The sequence below is a fragment of the Pseudophryne corroboree genome, chromosome 8, assembly GCF_028390025.1.
Source record: "Pseudophryne corroboree isolate aPseCor3 chromosome 8, aPseCor3.hap2, whole genome shotgun sequence".
Taxonomy (NCBI): domain Eukaryota; kingdom Metazoa; phylum Chordata; class Amphibia; order Anura; family Myobatrachidae; genus Pseudophryne; species Pseudophryne corroboree.
The window spans coordinates 360,303,696-360,326,125 of record NC_086451.1 but is presented as its reverse complement, the minus strand read 5'-3'; the positions used below and the strand labels follow the sequence as shown (position 1 = coordinate 360,326,125).

General features: G+C 44.3%; 1 protein-coding gene across 3 annotated transcripts in view; it reads left to right on the top strand.

Moving 5' to 3' along the window:
- IL13RA2 (interleukin 13 receptor subunit alpha 2) overlaps positions 1 to 22,430 on the top strand; it is a 123,591-nt gene that overhangs the window by 12,640 nt on the left and 88,521 nt on the right. The window contains exons 1-3 of one of the 3 annotated variants that reach the window (XM_063937529.1): positions 4,497 to 4,571; positions 19,852 to 19,997; positions 22,172 to 22,323. In XM_063937529.1, the coding sequence (XP_063793599.1) occupies positions 4,549 to 4,571; positions 19,852 to 19,997; positions 22,172 to 22,323 (321 nt within the window). In that variant the 5' untranslated portion in view covers positions 4,497 to 4,548. Of the gene's footprint in view, positions 1 to 4,496; positions 4,572 to 4,593; positions 4,649 to 19,851; positions 19,998 to 22,171; positions 22,324 to 22,430 lie in introns of those variants that run through there. The other 2 variants (XM_063937531.1, XM_063937530.1) reach the window with 2 other exon arrangements.

Sequence of the window (22,430 nt, the reverse complement as noted above, 5' to 3'; positions counted from 1 at the left end):
CTGTGTTAACAGTATGTTGATCCTCCTGAAGCAGCCAAATAACAGCAAAAGGTAACCTGACAAATATTATATTACTGCACACAAGTTAAAAAGCATCCAGCCCCACATCCATATATAGTATAATACCACAGTCTGTAGTTTTATACAGTATTATAGATAGGCACCAGGGTTGTAACTAGAACTTTGTGGCAGTGACGTGCGGTGAGGTCATTGGCTGGGGAGGCACTGAGATTTTATATATAATATATATATGTACATATACACACACACACACACACATACATATACAGTGGTCGAAGTGGACATTTTGAAGTGGGGGTATGGAAAAGTGAAGGTTGCAATTATGCGCGCGCCTCCGGAAGAGGGGGTGTGGCCACTCAAATGGGGGCGTGTCCTTCAGTGTATTAGGACCCTTTATACTATCTAGGAATTCACATTACAGCACACGGAATGAGCCGAAATTCACACTACAGCACATGGTATGAGCCAAAATTCACACTACAGCACATGGGCCCTCATTCCGAGTTGTTCGCTCGCAAGCGGATTTTAGCAGATTTGCTCATGCTAAGCCGCCGCCTACTGGGAGTGAATCTTAGCATCTTAAAATTGCGAACGATGTATTCGCAATATTGCGATTACACACCTCGTAGCAGTTTCTGAGTAGCTTCAGACTTACTCGGCATCTGCGATCAGTTCAGTGCTTGTCGGTCCTGGTTTGACGTCACAAACACACCCAGCGTTCGCCCAGACACTCCCCCGTTTCTCCGGCCACTCCTGCGGTTTTTCCGGAAACGGTAGCGTTTTTTCCCACACGCCCATAAAACGGCCTGTTTCCGCCCAGTAACACCCATTTCCTGTCAATCACATTACGATCGCCAGAACGATGAAAAAGCCGTGAGTAAAATTACTAAGTGCATAGCAAATTTACCTGGCGCAGTCGCAGTGCGAACATTGCGCATGCGCATTAAGCGGAAAATCGCTGCGATGCGAAGATTTTTACCGAGCGAACAACTCGGAATGAGGGCCATGGTATGATCCGAAATTCATATTTTACCACACAGTATGAGCCGAAATTCACATTACAGCACACCGTATGAGCCGAAATTCACATTACAGCACACGGTATGAGCCGAAATTCACATTACAGCACACGGTATGAGACGAAATTCACATTACAGCACACAGTATGAGCCGAAATTCACATTACAGCACACAGTATGAGCCAAAATTCATATTTTACTACACAGTATGAGCCGAAATTCACATTACAGCACACGGGATGAGCCGAAATTCACGTTACAGAACACGCTATGACCCAAAATTTCAGATTTTACCACACTGTATGACATTATTCACATTATAGCAAACGGTATGACCCGAAATTCACATTACAGCATACGGTATGAGCCAAAATTCAGATTTTACCACATGGTATGAGCCGAAATTCACATTATAGCACATGGTATGAGCCGAAATTCACATTATAGCAAACGGTATGACCCACAAATCAGGGACAGGGAGAGAGAGTGACAGCAAGGACTGAGAGAGTGACAGCAGGGACTGAGAGAGTGACAGCAGGGACTGAGAGCGTGACAGCAGGGACATAGGGTAACATTACCTGATATGTGCAGCGGAGGTGCGGAAGGGACTGTGGTTGTCGGTGGCGGATGAGCCCATGGTCTGCGGGGGATGCGATGGTACTAAGCTGTCCTTCTTCGCTGAGGCGTTGATGTCCCTCTGACCACCGCCAGTCGTGGTCTGCGGTGGTCAGCTTTCAATGGCGGTGCAGCGTGCAGAAGTGAGCGGTGGGAGGCGGGCAGCTGTGATATAAATATATCATTTTTTTACATTTATTTTATTTATTTTTCCCTGTCCCTGCGTCCAAGTGATCTGGGGGTGAGCTGGAGTCCAAGTGATCTTGCCCAGATCACTTGGACTGCAGCTCACCCCCAGATCACTTGGACTGCAGCTCACCCCCAGATCACTTGGACTGCAGCTCGCCCCCAGATCACAAGGGGGGGAGCTGCAGTCCAAGTGATCTGGGGGTGAGCTGCCCAGACACTTGCCACCAAGCACAACTCCCCCCACCCCTCGCCTTAGTGGTCCTGGTTCCTCAGTCCCGGAGGAAGCAGATGCTGCCGGAGATGCTGAGGGCACGGAAATAGAGGTAACAGCGCTGCCTGTTGTCTCCGGAGCTGCCGCTGCTGTAGGCAACTCCAACATCGGGAGGCGCGGGGCGGCAGGGAGGGAGTGGATAGGGAGACGTGGGGTGGGAGGGAGGGGATAGGGAGACGCGGGGCGGCAGGGAGGGAGGGGATAAGGAGACGTGGGGTGGGAGGGAGGGGATAGGGAGACGCGGGGTGGAAGGGAGGGGATAGGGAGATGCGGGGTGGGAGGGAGGAGATAGGGAGGCGCGGGGCGGCAGGGAGGGAGGGGATAGCGAGACGCGGGGCGGCAGGGAGGGGATAGTGAGACGCGGGGTGCGAGGGAGGGGATAGGGAGACGCGGGGCGGCAGGGAGGGAGGGGATAGGGAGGCGCGGGGCGGCGGGGAGGGAGGGGATAGCGAGACGCGGGGCGGCAGTGAGGGGATAGTGAGACGCGGGGTGGGAGGGAGAGGATAGGGAGACGCGGGGCGGCAGGGAGGGAAGGGATAGGGAGGCGCGGGGCGGCGGGGAGGGAGGGGATAGGGAGACTTCTCTTGCCTTTCAGATGCTCCAATTAAATATATTTTACAACAAAAAAATATTTTGATAAGTAAGCCCAGACCAGGGGCGGCCACGGCGAGGGTCTAGCCTGCCACAGCCGTCAGTCACCTCACCTACGCCAGTGTGTTGATTTCCCTGCTCCATGTCTCTAACAGAAATAGACGGAGCTGCGCGTATGAGAGAGCAGGTCAGGAGAGACGCCGCACAAGCGCACGGCATGTTCGGGCTGACGGCGCCTAGGATGCGTGTTAGGCTGTCAGTGTGGGCGGCGCCCGTCTCCTGACCTGCTCTCTCATACGCGCAGCTCCGTCTATTTCTGTTAGAGACATGGAGCAGCAGGGAAATCAATACACTGGCGCCGGTGAGGTGACTGACGGCTGTGGCAGGCTAGACCCTCGCCGCGGCCGCCCCTGGTCTGGGCTTACTTATCAAAATATTTTTTTTTTTGGTAAAATATATTTAATTGGAGCATGCCGCCCTCCAGTGGCCAGCGCCCATAGGCAGCTGCCTAAAGCTGCCTAATGGTAGCGCCGGCCCTGTATGTATATATATATATATATATATATAGAGAGAGAGAGAGAGAATATCTATCTATCTATACACACACACACACACACACACACACACACACACACACACACACACACACATACTACATACATATATATAAATAATACTGTCTGCCTTGCTTTTACTTTTTATTGCTCTTTTTATGACTCACCACTACTGTGTGTATTATGTGTATAAGGGGCACTACCTACTGTGGGCATTATGTGTATAGGGGGCTCCACTGTGGGCATTATGTGTATAAGGGGCACTACTGTGGGCATTATATATATATAAGCGGAACTAGTACTATGACCATTATGTGTATAAGTGGCACTAGTACTGTGGGCATTATGTGTATAAGGGGCACTGCCTACTATGGTCATTATGTGTATAAGGGGCACTACTGTGGGCATTATATGTATAAGTGGCATTACTGTGAGCATTATATGTATAAGTGGCATTACTGTGAGTATTATGTGTACAAGGGAAACTACATTGGGCATTATGTGCATGAGCGGCACCATTACTGTGGGCATTGTGTGTAAGGGGCACTACTACTGTGGGCATTGCGTGTAAGGGGCACTACTACTGTGGGCATTATGTGTGTAAGGGGCACTACTGTGGGCATTATGTGTATAAGCAGCACTACTACTGTAGACATTATGTGTAGAAGCGGCACTGCTACTGTGGGCATTACGTAAAAGGGGCAACACTGTGTGACGTAACATGTAAAAGGGGTACTTCTTTGTAGCATAATGTGAATATGGGGCACTACTGTGTGACATAATGTGAATAAGGGGCACTACTCTGTGATGTAATATGAATCAGGGGCAATATGTGCAGTGTAATGTGAATAAGATTGTACTACTGCTAATTTGAATTAGGGGTGCTAATTATGTGGCCAGGCCCCTCCTTGTGAGTCCACAACCATGTTTTTGCTGTGCATGCCTTTGGTGTGCACTGACCCTTTGCAGAATATGGGGGGTAGGGCACAAATTTATACTTTGCAGGGGGGCACCAAAACACTTGCACTGGCCTTGGCTCTGCCTAATGAGAGAGGTGGGGAAAGAGGTAGGTGGCGGGTGAAATGAGTTTCCCCACCTCTCAAGGACCACTTTAAGCCCAGAGTATTATCATGATTCATGATTATGACTCATGATGTTTACTTATTTAAAGTATTTACATTTTTGGATTGTCAATCATTGGCTGCTCTCCTCTGACCACACCTCTCCTATACTCAATACTTAATCTGATCCAGTACAGCAGTTTGACAGAAATAAGGACATTGAGTGTATGCTGATTCATATTACTTCTTGGTAAGTGCAGAACTACAGCCTCCTTAATAGGAAACAAAACAATCTACTGATATCTTATTGTATAACGGAAACATACTGTAAGTAGACAATATGACTGTTTTTCTTTGATGTACAGTAGTACTAATTTAGATAAGAAGTTGTGCAAGACTGAAAGTCAGTTGTATCTGTGAGACATATACAGTATATATATATATATATATATATATACACACACACACACACACACACACACACACACACACACACACACACACACACACACTATATCAATTTGTTGTAGTGTTTCCTATAATTCACATATTGTTTCAGTGAAATTATGTTTGTTTAGTGTAACAATGTCAGGTAACTAGTCCTTACAAGTGTGTTGCATACTTAATAGGAAATATCTTCTAGTGGTGCTTTTGTTATATCCTGATTCAGATCCATGAATACAGACTCAGATTTGGCATGACTGCTAATACTGTATCTTCTCCTGTGTATGTTCACTTATAATAGTTAATATAATAATACAATGAATGATGAAACCATACTGCACTATTTTTGCAGTTTACACAGATAGAAGGTCATGTTTTCTGATGTGTTTTCAGACTTGGAAATTTACTTTAGTACAGTATAGTGTAGCTTCCCCATAGCAATTTACAGGGTTTTCCAACCTGAACTTACAATAAGAGTTTGTTATATTTGCACATTTCAAGATAAATACAGATAGATGTACTAGGTGACTTATACATCATTAAAATGTATCCCTCTACATCTCTCTAACTTTCTGGTTTAATATTGAAGAATTACACTGTACAGTATATTTAATATTATTGCATGGAAAGCAACTGTTTTGAATAAATGGCTTATTAGTAACTTTTTCAATAACCTAAAAAACTATATTATTATTATTATCCTTTATTTATATGGCGCCACAAGGGTTCCGCAGCGCCCAATTACAGAGTACATAAACAAATAATCAAACAGGAAAACAGCAACTTACAGTTGATGACAGTATAGGACAAGTACAGGGTAAATAAACATAGTTACATCAGCAGATGACACTGGAATAAGTATCAGGTGGCAGAAGACTGATGGAATTGGTGCAGTTGAAGATTATTATAGTAAGAAAGGATATAGAACAATTAGCTTCTCTGAGATATGTCCCACAACTTAGGGGGTAATTCAGAGTAGATCGCAGCAGCAAATTTGTTAGCAGTTGGGCAAAACCATATGTACTTTAGGGGAGGCAGATCTAACATCTGCAGAGGGAGTTAGATTTGGGTGGGTTATTTTGTTTCTGTGCATGGTAAATACTGGCTGCTTTATTTTTACACTGCAATTTAAGGGCCCTACACAATGGCAGATAACACACAGGATGCAGTAAATTTACCTCCAATCAAAATCCAGACGGTCGAAATCCCGACAGCAATTGACCGACGGTCAAAATCCCGACATGGACAAAATACCGACATTTAAAATACAGACAAGGTCAAAATACAGACATGTAAAATGCAGACAGGTCAAAATGCCGACATGAGTTTTTCATGATTTTTTTCATTGAAACCGACTTGTTCATACTGTGACTGCTCAGTAACTGTTGTTCTCAGTCCTCTTATAGTAATTGGCACTGTCTCTGCTCCTATATATACATTTGTTTAAGAGCACTGACAGTGCAGAGACAGTGCCAATTACTATGAGAGGACTGAGAACATCAGTAACTGAGCAGTCACAGTGACTTCAAATACAACATTAATGCTTGGACTAAGCTATCCCAGCTGAAAACGAATTAAGCCCATTATAAGGACACTGTTTGACACTAAGTGATAAAACACCACTCAAAAGCCCAACTATTCCCAGTGGGGTAAATCGCTGGTCAGTGTACCCACAGGAAGTCTCTTTGTTTGTATGTCTTGTATTGTTATGTGTTGTATGTTTTAGAGTCATCTTGGGGTACCGGTACTTACCTTTTTAAAGGAATTCTTTGTTTTATTATTCATGGTCTTTATAAATAATAAAATCTACATATTCTTTTATATCAGACTTTGGAAATCTGTTTATTATAAATCTCTGTATACCTTCGCTTTTTGATTATTCTAGATTTCTTTATTTCAATATTTATACGGATAGGAACAAGCAAGGGATGCGCTGAACTATCTTCTTTTTACAGCCCCATCGCTTATGCATGCAGGCCAATATGGACGAGATTGTCCATATTAGCATGCACTGCTATGGAGCCGGGTGATGAGGGGAGTGAAGAAACTTCACTCCGCCCGTCACTTTCCCACCCCCGCCGCCGGGTCGCCCGCCAGCCGTATTGGGTCGCCTAATGTGTAGGGGGCTTTAGATTTCAGTTTGAACACAACCAACCCAAATCTAACTCACTCTGCACACGTTATATCTGCCCCCCCCCCCCCCCCCCTGTCCCGTCCCGTCCCGTCCCCCTGCAGTGCACTTGGTTTTGCCCAACTGTTAACAAAATTGCTGCTAGGGTCAACTCTGGATTACTCCCTTAGTTTATTGCTGTTCACTATGGAAAATGAGAGTTAACAACATAATCTAATTAGATATCCACTGGTAGGATTGGTTTCAGAATATGCTATTCGGTGCTGCCTTAAACAATATTTATCTTAACAATTAAAATTTTTATGCTGTTAATATCTTAATGTACGCTCCACAGCTCACACTGTGTTCCACTATGTTTGATGTTCTATAGCACTGTTCCCCAAACTTTCCCAGGTCACGGTGCCCTTTAGACCATCAGCATTTTTTTCACAGCACCCGTGGGGGGATAATCAGTTACCAGAGGAGTTCTGTTGGAACCTGGCTCGCTTATAGAACATGAGTCATCTGGTAGTAATTTCTGCTCGTCTTTGCTTGCAACTAACAGAAGTGCAAACAAAACTTTTTTTTTCATAATATTTTGAGTGACACAGTTGCTCTTCTTTTAATCCCTGCTGCATTTGATAAGCCACAAGCATTGATCATGCCTATTACTGGCATCAGAAGAGGAGGAAAGAAGGGAGAAGTGGAAGGTGAGGGGGGTATAAAGTGTAGAGAAAGTGGGTTGTAAGAGCATATGGGAGAAAAAGTATAGGGAACAGACTGGGGTGTATCTAGTGGTCTGAGCGCCCCTGGCAAAGTAAGTAACTGGCGCCCCTGCCTCCCCCACTCAGGTACACAGGAGTGGGGTTACAGATAGGAGGCCTGGGACACTGAGAGAGAATTACAGGGAGGGTGCGGGCAGGGACACTGAGGGGGTATTACGGGGAAGCTGAGGTCAGGGACACTGAGGGGGAATTACAGGGAGGCTGAGGTCAGGGACACTGAGGGGGAGTCACAGGGAGGCTGAGGTCAGGGACACTGAGGGGGAATTACAGGGAGGCTGAGGTCAGGGACACTGATGGGAGTCACAGGGAGGCTGAGGTCAGGGACACTGAGGGGGAATTACAGGGAGGCTGAGGTCAGGGACACTGAGGGGGAATTACAGGGAGGCTGAGGTCAGGGACACTGAGGGGGAGTCACAGGGAGGCTGAGGTCAGGGACACTGAGGGGGAATTACAGGGAGGCTGAGGTCAGGGACACTGATGGGAGTCACAGGGAGGCTGAGGTCAGGGACACTGAGGGGGAATTACAGGGAGGCTGAGGTCAGGGACACTGAGGGGGAATTACAGGGAGGCTGAGGTCAGGGACACTGAGGGGGAATTACAGGGAGGCTGAGGTCAGGGACACTGAGGGGGAACTACAGGTAGGGTGTGGGCAGGAACACTGAGAGGGAATTACAGGAGTGTGTGAGCAGGGACACTGAGGGGAAGTCACAGGGAGGCTGAGGTCAAGGACACTGAGGGGGAACTACAGGTAGGGTGCAGTCAGGGACACTGAGAGGGAATTACAGGGAGGGTGCGGGCAGGGACACTGAGAGGGAATTGCAGGAGTGTGTGAGCAGGGACACTGGGGAAAGTCACAGGGAGGCTGAGGTCAGGGACACTGAGGGGGAATTACAGCGAGGCTGAGGTCAGGGACACTGAAAGGGAATTACAGGGAGGGTGCGGACAGGGACACTGAGAGGGAATTACAGGAGTGTGTGGCAGGGACACTGAGGGGGAGTCACAGGGAGGCTGAGATCAGGGACAGTGAGGGGGGATTACAGGGAGGGTGCGGGCAGGGACACCGAGGGGATATATGCACACATATATACAGTTAAAAACCTTACAAGAGCAGACTAAAAACACCTTTTCAGGGCCTCTCTAGGTGTGATGGTACTACATGTCCCAGCTCATCCAGTTGACAAGGTGTGCTGGGATTTGTAGTTCAACACAGTTGGACAGGCAGTCAGTGGTCTAGATACCTCTCCATACAGAGCACTTTGTAACATGTGATGCAGACTGCCAGGATAAACCATGCAGTGCAGCTACGGTACCGCAGAAAATGTATGCTCTTGCTGTAGTGCACTGCGGACTGGTGCTGATTGTAGTGGCTAGCGTTTGGTGACAGACCGCGCAGGACCAATGAGAAGGGGAGTGGATGAGGAAGAGGAGGTGCCTCACCCCCTCTCTATACCACGGAAGTGCCCCGCTCCCAGGCTATATTCACCAATCATCATTGTGACTGCAGTCACAGAGAGTGTCAGAGTGCAGTTAGCTTCTGAGAGTCCATCTCGCATCGCCGGCTGCCGGTGCGTGCAAAGTGCAGGAGTCTGAATCCGGCAGTGGATGAGCATTGCCAATGGGTGTACTCAGTGAGAACAACTATGTCATTCTACCCTTTGGCGCAGGTGGCACTGCCTGCCTGCGCCGCCCTCCTTGACCAGCGCCCCTGGCAAGTGCCTTCCTGGCCAATAGGAAGATACGCCCCTGGGAACAGATGGGATACAGGGACAGTGGCAGATGCCAGAGACAGGGAGTGGTTGCAGAGACATAAACAGAATGTATCACCCATGGGAGGGATGAACCACAGTCAGGGGAGGAAAAATGTAAATGCTTGCATTGAATTATGATGGGAGACCAGGATACTGTGCAGGAATACACTCTTGTCAGCAGAGATAAATGTTTGGATAGAATGTCTTGGTACTAAATCATTGGTGTCCATTAACCTGTTCTCACTTTGCTCAGCAGAGGAGTAGGAGAATGGAAGGGAAGATGGAGAGATGGCAGACCGCACAGGCACACACAAGCAGTGCGTCCTGGGCAAACAATGGCTGCACGCTGCATGTGTAAGCCTTGCAGGGGAGGGGGCTGAATAAACAATTCATTTTATATGACACTGCCCCCCCCCCCTTCATGGGTACAAAAGTTCCCCTGTGTATTTTAAGTAAATATGTCAGAGAATGGGCGTATTTTTAAAGCAGCAATCATTTACAAGGCAAAACCAGGTTGGTTTTGCCTTGTAATTGATTACTACTTTAAAAATACGCCCATTCTCTGACAAAATCTCGGACCACTGGCAACTCGTACCCTATTACATTTACCCCCTGCTATTAAAATGTAACCAGATATTATTAGTCACTATACTTAAATGTATTTATATGATGACTGATGATTTAAATATTATCTAATTTAAATATAAGATTATAGGCAAAAATAGGATTTTGGTTACCTACAGGTAAATCCTTTTCTCGTAGTCCGTAGAGGATGCTGGGCGCCCGCCCAGTGCTTCGTTTTCCTGCAACCGTTATCTGGTTCAGTACATCTTTGTTTAGTTATGTACTGCATTGTTACTTGGTAAGTAATGTTTCAAGCTGGTTAGCTTGATGTGCCTTGTTTGTGTGAGCTGGTATGAATCTCGCCACTATCTGTGTTAAATCCTTCACTCAGGAGAGCTCCCCTAGCTGTGACTGGCTCCTCCGGGCACATTTTCTAAACTGAGTCTTATAGGAGGGGCATAGAGGGAGGAGCCAACCCACACTCTCAAACTCTTAAAGTGCCAATGGCTCCTGGTGGACCCGTCTATACCCCATGGTACTAATGTGAACCCCAGCATCCTCTAGGACGTAAGAGAAATTATGCAGGCCGTACATCTGTGGCCCCTATCTCCCTTTCTGACGATCCACTTTTGCGGAGAACAACCCGTACTGTGGCCAGACATTTATTCAACATAGATACCGAACATTGGGAGTCATTCCGACCCGTTCGCATGCTGCGGTTCTTCGCAGTGGTACAAATGGGTTGGTTCTGCGCATGCGCACCAGACACAATGCGCACGCACGTCGCGCTGGGCTACCGCGATCGCAAGAAAAGTGACAGGCGGAAGGCGTTCCGGGGCGTCAACTGACCGTTTTCTGGGAGTGGAGCAGTGAACGCAGGCGTGTCCAGGCATTTGGAGGGCAGATGTCTGACGTCAATTCCGGGATCTTCATCGCTGGATCCATCGCACAGGGTAAGTAACTGCAGGGCTGGTCTTGTTTCACACAAAACTTTTTTAGCATAGCAGGGCTGCACAAGCGATCGCAGCCCTGCTATGCTAAAATACACTCCCCCATAGGCGGCGTCTAGTTGATCGCACGAGCAGCAAAAGTTGCTACGTGCGATCAACTCGGAATGGCCCTCATTGGCAGCTATATATTGCATACCTACTGCTCAGAAATACGTACCACATGCTACCAGTTATGTATTATTTGTTTTATGTGTAAAATGTTTTGCTACAAAGAACTACATTATGAGTTGTATTCCATTTACAAGTATATCCTGGGTAGTATAGGAGATACAAGATTTAGATTTTTTTTTAGCTGGAGAAAGCCAATTATACAATACAATTACACACATGTCAAATAGTAGTGCCATAATTTCATAGCCTAGAGGAGATTTAACAGACTCTATTAGATTGATTCAGACTTGAGATTCCTGGCAGACGACAGTTGTAGAGTGACAAGGCTGTTTATAGGATTTTGGAAGCATTAGCAGGCAACTGGGAGTGCATCCTAGGTGATGATAAATTCTGTGTGCTTCAGAGGAGCGGTGGAGGCTGTGGGAAAGTGACTGCGGTGCAGCTGAGTCCGAGCGACAGTCACCAGAGAAAGCACTCCAGAGCTTCTGACTGATAGACTGGGGGGTGGCGGGCACTGCTGCAGTGCAGTGACGATAGCGCCGTGTGTCCTAGGCCGAGGTAGAGTGAGCAGAGACCGTACCAGAGAGAGCTCCTCTAGGAATGGATTTTTATGAGAACGGATTTCCTGAGGCTCATCCACAGCAGTGGGGCCCCAGGCAGACGCTAAGGTTGCCTTGCGGGAACCCCTGCTTCAAAGTGTTGCAATAAATATTTCAATAAAACTTACTGATGGGAAATCGGGGGGAGATTCTGATTTATCAAGGCTTAGAGAGAGATAAAGTACTAACCAATCAGCTTCTGTCATTGTACAGGTGTTTGCAAAATGACAGGCTAGGATCGGTTGGAACATTTTCTTTTTATCACTTTATCTCTCTACAAGCTTTGATAAATCTCCCCCTGGTTGTTTAAAGTTATCCATTGCACAAGGTGAGAGGACTCAGATTGCAGTACATTACTGAATTCAGACCGGCTTAGGTGGGAATTCAATTAGCGGTGGTAAATTTTTCGCAATTTTTTGCCAGATTTTTTTTGGGGGGCCAAGTCAATTAATGCCTGTTTTGTCACAGAAAAATGTACCCCTGTCTGTGCAAAAAAACAAAGGATCCGGGATAAGTTCCCAGATTCATGTGTTTTCGAAAATCGCAAAAAAATGGCACCTAGGGATTTTGCCCCCAGGCAGGTGAAACAAAATCCCTAATAGTGTCAACTATCAATGTCAATTGAATTAACCCCACGGGGATCAATCAGCTGTGAAAAATTAATTGAATTCCCCCCTTAATCTGTCTCTACACAAGATAATGTTATCTGCATACAAGTGAATGGAAAAAAGAAGTGTTCGATTATCTGGATGTTGCGGTAAAAGTCCTTTTCTTTGGGGTCCAAATTGTAAATCCTGATGCATTTCGCTGTCACAAGGGGCAGCTTTATCAAAGGCATACCAGATAATCGGACAGTGGACCTTTATAGCCTGGGACTTTACAATTCTGGTGTGCCATCCAGTCCATATCCACCTTCCAATTCCCTCAACTTTTGCGTTGGAGCCTGTGCCATCTGAACCTTCGCTAAGGGAACATTCCATCTTCAAGAGTGGTAATTATTGTGGAGAAACTCAATTTACCCAAAAGGTTTAACATCTCCTAGGTCTACCTACCACTGGATAACATTGCCATTGTCCTTATATGTCCAAATCTACCAGAGACTGGTTTTTATTAATTGGTTCCATTTTTTAATGTCTGAGTTATATATTTTTTATTGAAGAATATTGAGTAATTAATGAGTATCTAATGTTTAAATAAATCTTTTTACTTGATTTATCATCTACACCTGTCTGCTTATAATTATTTTTTAGCGCTGTATACCGTTTATATATATTGTCTTGTTTGGATTGACTATCCTATTTTGTGCAGCTGCTTGGAGAACCAATTCACATTAAGCGCGTGGCTACCCACATTTAAGTGAGGTTATTTTCACAGTGTCCAAGCATTTGTAGGGCGGGTGTCTGACGTCAATTCCGATCCCGGACAGGCTGAAGTGATCACAGTGGCTGAGTAAGTTCTGGGCAACTCAGAAACTGCACAAAACTTTTTTGTACCGCTCGGCTGCACATGCGATCGCACACTTGCAAAGCAAACTTGCACTCCTCTATAGGTGGTGACTATCTGATCGCAGCGCTGCAAAAAATAGCTAGCGAGCAATCAGGTCTGAATTAGGCCCTATGGGGTTTATTCAGGTTTGTTAGCAAACCAAAAAAGTTAGCAATTGGCCAAAACCATGTTGCACTGTAGGTGGGGCAGATGTAACATGTGAAGAGAGATTTGGGTGGGTTATAATGTTTCTGTGCATAGTAAATACAGGCTACTTCATTTCTACACTGCAATTTAGATTTCAGTTTCAAAACACCCCACCCAAATCTAACTCTCTCTGCACATGTTACATTTGCCCCACCTGCAGTGCAACATGGTTGTACCTAATTGCTAACTTTTTTGGTTTGCTTACAAACCTGAATAAGGCCCTAAGTAACAAACTGCGATCAGGTACTAACTGCACATGTGTATGCACCACAATGCGCACACGCGTCAGACAACAACAAAGGGCATCACCGGTCAGCAAAAGAGATGGTGCAAAAAATCCGATCGCATGGGCGTTCACAAAGTGATTGACAGGAGTTAGCCATTTGTGGGTGGTAACTGACCGTTTCTTGGGAGTGGCGTGCCCAAGCGTTTTCAGAGAGAGTGCCTGACGTCAACTCCGGCCCTGATCAGTCTCTTCTCATCGCACTGTAGGAGTAAGCCGTGGGCTGCGCAGAGACTGCACACAGTGGGTTTTTGCAGCTCGGCGTACACATAGGATCACACTCTTGCACGGCGAATTTACACTCCCCCTGGAGGTGGCGACTATCTGAAGGCAGGACAGCACAGTTAACAGCCCAGCGATCAGGTCTGAATCACCCCCTATGTTTTTTTAGTGAAGGGCCTATTTGATTCATTATTATCTGCCTGAGGAATGTAGCAGGTGGAAAATAAATGTAAATGATTGTAAAGGGGCCAGGATAGAAGGGCATTGTAGTACACATTATGCCATCCTGAGATGGCAATTCTGCACGCAGCAGTGGAACAGAAAGCAGAGCTTTGTGTTCTTTTATGAATTGCACTGAACATACAAAAGTATGGTGATGCGATTCAGACAAGGAGCAGGGGAGCTACTGGAGCAGTAATGAACTACACCATGGTAACCTGCTCTGTAAATAGAACGAAGCAGAGGAAAGCCCTGTTTTCCGCTTTTACGGCTCTATGAATATATTTATATATATATCAGGGAACTAATCACCTCATGGTATAAGATAATGCTGAACACCTTGATGCTGGTCAGTTGAACACAGTGACGTGGCAATGGATTACTGGATAGAAATTCAGTGTGCAGAATTAGCAGCTACTGTATAGGAAGACATGATAGACATCTGTGCAGGACAGTCTCCGAATTCACCCAAAGCTTACCTATTAAGAGAATGGCCAGGTCAGGAAAGTGGGCAAAAGAACAATGTGACGGGACATACTGTATCTGGGTCATTCACAGAGCTGGAGAGCATACAGCAGGGCTGGCCAAACCAGTCCTCGAGATCTACCAACAGTACACATTTTCCAGACCACCTAGCTGGTGCACAGGTGTAGTCATTACTAATTAGGATGTGCTGCATTCATTCCTAATTGACAATTCTACAGATCTCCAGGAGGCCTGGAAAACATGCACTGTTGGTAGATCTCGAGGACCGGTTTGGCCAGCCCTGGCATACAGTGTGAACTGAGGACAAGGAATAACCTTTATTGCTGAAAATATACAGTTGATTTTCAGGTCAACTGTGCCTGTTCCAGAGCTACGTTATTGTACTGCGGCTGTGTGTATCTGTGTACTCGGGTCACCCATGTAGTCTGCCTATCGAGAAAGTCACAGGAAGTGATGAAACGCGTCTAGGACTCCCTACATGAGCTGGAGAATCAGACACTTTAACGATCAGCCGCTAATCCTGCACCACCTTGGTCACGGCTTCCGCACCTGGTCCCCCGCAAGTCGAAGCCATCTCTTGCTCCTTGTGTGGCCACCAATTGGCCGGAGCTAACTGCTGCAATCACATACGGCTGCCGTCTACAGGTTTATCTCCCGAGGATGCTCAGGAATCACCGTCCTCTCACATCCATTAAAGGGTCCCGGATAGCAGGGATACAGTGAGTAGCGGCTCCCAGCAGCAACTTTATATATCCAATGCGGCCTCCGTGCTAAAGATCCTTCAGTGAGCTTACTTAAATTGAGCACATATCTGACTCTATTTTTACATTTACAGTGGTCATATGGATCCTAGCGGCTAATTAATTCCGCTACACAAAAATGTCACTTTCATTGGTCTCCAGCTACTGTTTCTGGATTACAATTTTATATGAGAGAGAAAGCTACATGTTTCTATTTAGTTGCAAACTTATACTACAGACCTAGCCACGATTGCTACTTTTAATAATGATACTTGTATCCATTACTGCCTCTTTATTTATACTACAGAAATTAGCATTTTACTGTTTACTAAGTGTAAAATGAATATAATTTAATCTGATCCACCGGCAATTTATACTTTTATTATTGTTTATTATTGACTCTCTAGCGCGGCCTCTTTCTCCTTTTTATTCTATAGATTTATATCAACTGAGACTTGTGCAGATAGGTCTCTGGGGTTTGTCGCAATTGAATCAATACTATTTGTATTATCTATATACTATTATCCATTCGCGCCAGTAGGTATTTGTATTGTGTCTATACATGTTATGGCTCATGTAACGTATGTGCTGGCTGGTTATCCCATGTATTGGCAGCGTTGTATGTATGGCTTCACTCTCCTCCTATACCCGCCCCCACGCATAATGCAAAGTCACGGGTTCCACATAAAGACTTAATAAACGCAGTGCTGCCGATCCCCGGGATAACCGGCCAGCACATATATTTGATACAGCATAACACGTATGGTTATATGTGCTAAGTAGCCCCCCCTGCACCATGTGGTCGGCACTGCAGCCCCCGCAGACTGAGACAATGTAACCATCTTCTGAACAGAATCTGTCTGATTGGATTAATTATCATAGGCAGGATTTGCTTGAGGTAAGTCTCCTCTCATCTATCATCACTAAACCATTGTATTGCATACATGCAGGGCCGCCATCACGGGGGTGCTGGGGGCATGTCTGTCCCGAGCCCGGCCTCTCTGACAGAGAGGGCAGGGCCCGGGATCCTCATGCAGCCACCTGAATCACCTTCATTGGGCTAAATTTACTAAAGTGTGAGTCTTATTTATAAGTGGTTATATTGCCCATAGAAACCAATCAGTTTCTACTTATCATTCATCTAGCACCATTTTTAGGATAATTGATAAAATCTCCACTTCTAAAAAAACTCACACTTTAGTAAATTTACCCCATTGGGTCTATACATTTACAAGTAGCTTACATAATAGTGATGTGCTATAGTCATGCAACAACAGTTGACTATAAAACTTGCCCGGGTCACTGAACACGAGATTCAAGCCATGTCATAGTGGCTTGAAACCTGTTCACACTGCAGGCTGGACCCAGGTTATTGCCAGTGACTACTCCTCTGCTGATGTTTGGAGATGACATCATCTCCAAGCGCCAGTGACAGCATCTCCAAGTGCCAGATGAGCCGGCTCTCTATAGAAAGATGACATCATCTCCAAGTGCCAGTGACAGCATCTCCATAGAGAGACTAATGATAATTGCAGATTTTAAAGAGACAATTATGTAACAGAATTAGAATTGTTACACGGTGTTCTTGGAAATTATGGAACAATTCTCTGCAGATAATAACCAGGACATACTGTTTCCACTGCCTGGCCATTATCGGTGCCAACAGAAGACCACCCCCTACCAGTGCTAGATTCCTCTTTCCATTTACTGCAATAAAGAAATGTGGAATGAGTTTGTCTCCTGCTTCCTTTCATGTTTTTGCATTGTAATTGTTTTGTTAACGGGATCCCGTTCTACATGTGTACACTGGTATGCTGTAACCAAGCACCACATATCTTTTTACTTTTCATCACAATGCCCGTCGTTATTGCTGCCTATTTTACCATTGTACACGCTCAATTAAACATGCACAATGGTAATCTTTTATGGAAACCAGAAATTTTACAATTTATCATTGTGCAGTACATGAATAATACCCATCTGTAAACAATTGTGTCAATTGTCATTTATTTCTGAAACATAATATTTCTGCAAATAATATATCTTTCCCATAAATATATGCTTTTGCAAACCATTACTTTAAGAAAAGAAACTGAAACGTACAGTATTTCATTTACAATACAGACTAAAATCAGACCCACCATCATTTGTGTTCGAAAGTTGCATTGGTTACTTAGTACTTTATCTCTCTCCATTTTATATTTCCCAGGTTTGATACATCTATCCCTAAGGGTTAAATTTAATAAAGCTTCTAAAAATGAAAAGTGGCTGTGTTGCCGTGGCAACCAATCAGCTTCTAGCTAACATTTTTTAGGATGTAATAGTGAAATGATAGCTAGAAGCCGATTAATTGCTATGGGCATCACCGTCCACTACATTTCATTTTTCGATGCTTTAGTAAATCTACCTCTAAGGGGGAAGCTTACTAAACATTAGTTTTGTTGTGATTTTGGGGTCTATTCATGAAGCAGTGATAAGAGTGGGGAAGTGAGCCTGTGGAGGAGTTGCCCATGGCAACCAATCAGCTGCTCCGTACAATTGTATAGTATGCAAATTATCAATGTTACTTCAATGCTGATTGGTTGCCATGGGCATCTTTCCAATGCCTCATTTCTCCACACTTTTCACCGCCTCATGAATAGACCCCTTTGAAACTACAGCAAATTGAGGTTGATTTTGCCCCCCAAGCTGCCGGACTTACTATCAGTGGCTTGTTAAATCAGAAATAAACCGCATTGCTCTTTTGGCATCTTCTGAAGCCCTAAAATGCACACGCAGTATAGAAGAAACCACCAGTAGCAACCTCTACGGCCCTCACCTTAATGTCTGCACTGCTTAGCATCTATCCTGGTCCCCTAGGGGTATCTAGGAATGTTTGGCCTAAGGAAAAAGTCGCATGTGGCCCTACTGGTACCCTTGGTAGATGGATCCCACGGAAATAAATTGAAGTATAGAACCCTGTTTCTATAATAATAAAAAGTAATGGCCCCTTATTGATCCTATTTACACCGCCCACTGTAGTTTATAATACATAATAATGACACTGTAGAGATAATTGTAACTGAGAGTACCCCATTAGATGAAGTAATATATGAATAATTTGCCAGTAGTTTTATTTCTAATATTGTCACACTACCATTTTCTGTAGTGTAGTGCTGTCCCCAATTATTGGCATACAATTTCCTTCTATTATTGATCTGTTGTAATCCACGTGGAGGTAAAAAAAAATATATCAAGTACAGTATATGAATAATGATGTTTTATAGCTGGACAGAAGGTTCTGTAATAATGTCTTTCTAATTGTTGTTTTTAATATAAATTGTCTGTTAACGTACCATTTATTAATGACACATTCTGTACAATAAGTACCAAATATAAAACTGAGCAAATGTACGTTGTAGGCAGCCTGATATATCTTTAAAATGTCTTCCTAGTTGATGTTGATTGTGCTCCTTATGCAAGGCAGTCCTTTGTCACATCTTGCTGTACAAAGGGCCTAATTCAAGGTTGATTACAAAATAACATTTTCTTCTAATGGCCAAAACCATGTGTACTGCAGGTGGAGCAGATATAACATTTGCAGAGAGAGTTAGATTTGGGTGGGATATATTGTTTTTGTGCAGGGTAAATACTGGCTGCTTTATTTTTACACTGCAATTTAGATTTCAGTTTGAACACACCCCACCCAAATCTAACTCTCTCTGCACATGTTATGTCTGTCCCACCTGCAGTGCACATGGTTTTGGCCATTAGAGGAAAGTGTTATTTTGCAATCAACCTTGAATTATGCCCAAAGGCCAGTACAAAGTCTCATGCACCAGCATTCTATAATGTCACAAACAAGACATACAGTAAGTGGCTTAATATATATTCCATTGTGTTGTACCATAGTAAGCAACCATGGGGGTGATTCCGAGTTGTTCGCTCGCTAGCTGCTTTTAGCAGCATTGCACACGCTAGGCCGCCGCCCTCTGGGAGTGTATCTTAGCTTAGCAGAATTGCGAACGAAAGATTCACAGAATAGCGAATAGAAATTTCTTAGCAGTTTCTGAGTAGCTCGAGACTTACTCACAAATAGCGATCAGTTCAGTCAGTTTTGTTCCTGGTTTGACGTCACACACACGCCCAGCGTCCGGTCAGCCACTCCCGTTTCTCCAGACACTCCCGCGTTTTTCCCTGGCATGCCTGCGTTTTTCTGTATATTCCCAGAAAACGTCCAGTTTCCGCCCAGAAACACCCACTCCCTGTCAATCACACTCCGATCACTTCAACGAGGAAAAATCTTTGTTCGGGCATGAGTAAATCTACTAAGTTTTGTGTTAAAATACTAACCGCATGCGCACTGCATACCATGCGCATGCGCATTTTTGCCTTAATCGCTCCGTTGCGAAAATTGGCAACGAGCGAACAACTCGGAATGACCCCCCATATTTGTACCCTTCAGCCACTACTGTGCTCTTTAATTAAATGACAATGCACTATCACTGCTTTTCTAAGTGTTTTGTTTCGTTTTACAGTTCTAAAGAACAGGTCAGAGAGAAAATGTGGACCCAAAACTGCATCACTGGATGTAATATCCAAAGTATAAGCTTTCAGTGGATGTTGATAACTGTTATATATTTCACTCTTTGTGTTCGATGGTCTGCAACGGTACAGACATATGGTGAATATTTTATCTATACGTATATGTGTTTTACATTGCTTTCTAAAAGACACACAAATGGTTAATTATTTTCTTTTCACAAAGGTGGAAATCTGCATCTAAAACCTTAGCAGCCAGTTAGGCAATTTGCTTTCTATAAGGCTTAAGGCGCATACACACTAGGCAATTTTGAGATGAAAGCAGCTCAGTTTTGGTGTTTTTATCTGCTTTCAGCTCAAAACCACCCAGTGTGTATGCCCCGGTAATGAGTGATGAGCGCTGATGCGCATTCCCGCTTCATCGCCGGCGGACGCTGTTCATCTGCTGGTATTACCAGTAGATGTACGGCGGGGTGAGCGGCTTTCCATAGTGTCCTGCTATGGAAAGCCGTTCACCCCCGCTGACATCGCTGGGCAGGGGGGTAAATCGCTCAGTGTGTATGCACTGAGCGATTTTCAGCCCAGCGATGTCAGCCATCATTGCTGTGCATACACGCTGGGCAAAAACGCCCAGTGTGTATGCACCTTTAGTATGATATATGAAAGAGTTCAAAACTGTATTGAAAATGCTCCAACTATGGCATAAATGCGTCCTATTTAATAAATAAGGGCAGTAATTTACAGGCCAATATTTTGCACTGCGTGTTGGGAGGAGTAGACCAGACTGGAAGTATTACTCGCAAATAAGGCACATAAGGGTCCCCAGTTTTTATACTTAATTGGAAAAGAGATTTCTTTTTTTGGTTGGGACGTTTTATTGAAACAAGATGCAGAAGGCACGTTTAGGAAGAAGTACCTTGTTTTGCAAGTAGGCGCCAAGCTTTTTCTCTCTGCAGCAGTACATGAATTCGCCAGCCGGTTGGAGGGGCATTTTTCCACCTTTCAGTTGCACCTTAACGGGAAAGCACTTTTAAACACACAAAACTGACACGTAATAAAGTATCAAGTCCCCTCACTCTCTTGAATAATGGCATAAGTGAGCCTAAAAGCTAGGTACACACTATACAATTATCTGGCAGATTATCTGCCAGATCTAGCTGGTTGGAATGGAAATCTGGTAACGGATGAGAGCAAATGACAATCAACCATTTGTCTGAACGACAGGTTTTGTTTGTTTTACAGTGTTTGAGAGCAAATGGTTGATTGTCATTTGCTCTCATCCATTACCAGATTTTCATTACAACCAGCTAGATCTGTCATAATTGTACAGTGTGTACTTAGCTAAATTCGAGCAGTACTTTAGTAGAAAAATTAAAACATTTTTCAATGCGCACTTTCCAGAGCATCTGCAAATGCACAAATGTAGATGAGGATTGCTTTCATAGGGGTGTTTCCAAAGATCACCAAGTGGAACTGCATTTTTGAATCTTATTGTTTATTGCATTAGCAAAACTAGTAGAAAACCCTTCATAGTTTAATGGCTGAGATAACAGAGTTCATAGCTATGTAATTTTGAAAACTTATCCAGTGCCAGACAGGGTTCTTGTTGGAATTTAACATATGATCAGTAAGGCCCATTTTGTTTGCCCGTTTTTTTTTTTAACCAATCTGGGGCTTTTTTTTTTAACCCCACATCCCGCACCCATTTGAGGAGAAAAACTAAGAAAACCAGTCAAAACGTAAGTAAAAAGACGGTTCTCAGCTAAATAAATAGACCTCCAAGTCTATTGCTGTTTTACGTGTTCCTGGCCTTTGCAATTACCATTGACCGAAGATTGAGGGGGAGATGTCCAGATTTATCAAGCCTTGGCGAGTGATAAATTGCATCTGATAAAGTACCATCCAACAAGCTCCTAACTGCCATATTACAGGCTGTGTTTAAAATATGACAGTTAGGAGCTGATTGGCTGGTACTTTATCACCATGCAATTTATCACTTTTCAAGGCTTACTGCATCTGGCCCCCTGTCTATAAGTCTTAAGGGTGTCATCACCTTTTCTATGCCATTTCCTCAAAATATGGTACAGAATGTGCTTATAATAATTTAAATGGGCTTAGTGATCCCTGTTTTTATAACCGGTTGGTTTCAGAATTTTGATACACATTCTTCAGGTGGTGAATTTTCTGTAAAATAAGCAATTACAAAATACTATTATGCATGTACTCGTAACCTTTAGTAAAGCAAATTCAGTAAAAAAGAAGACTAAATATAATGAATAGTAACTATTTTTATGTTTTACTTGCTCTTGCTTTCAGTTGATCCCCCTTCCCATTTAGAGATTGATGATCTTGGGTATTTGGGATTGCTGGACATAAGCTGGCAGCCACCGGCGTCTATGAATAACATAAGTCAGTGCACTGTGCGCTATGAATTACATCACTATGACAGCAATGGGAAAAGGTGGAAGGTAAGCTACCAATAAGAGATTCTAAGTAACTTTGATGTTCCTGGTTGTCAACCAATTTGTTTAATTTGTACCATAATGAAAATAATATAGTAGGTAATCTGAGCTAA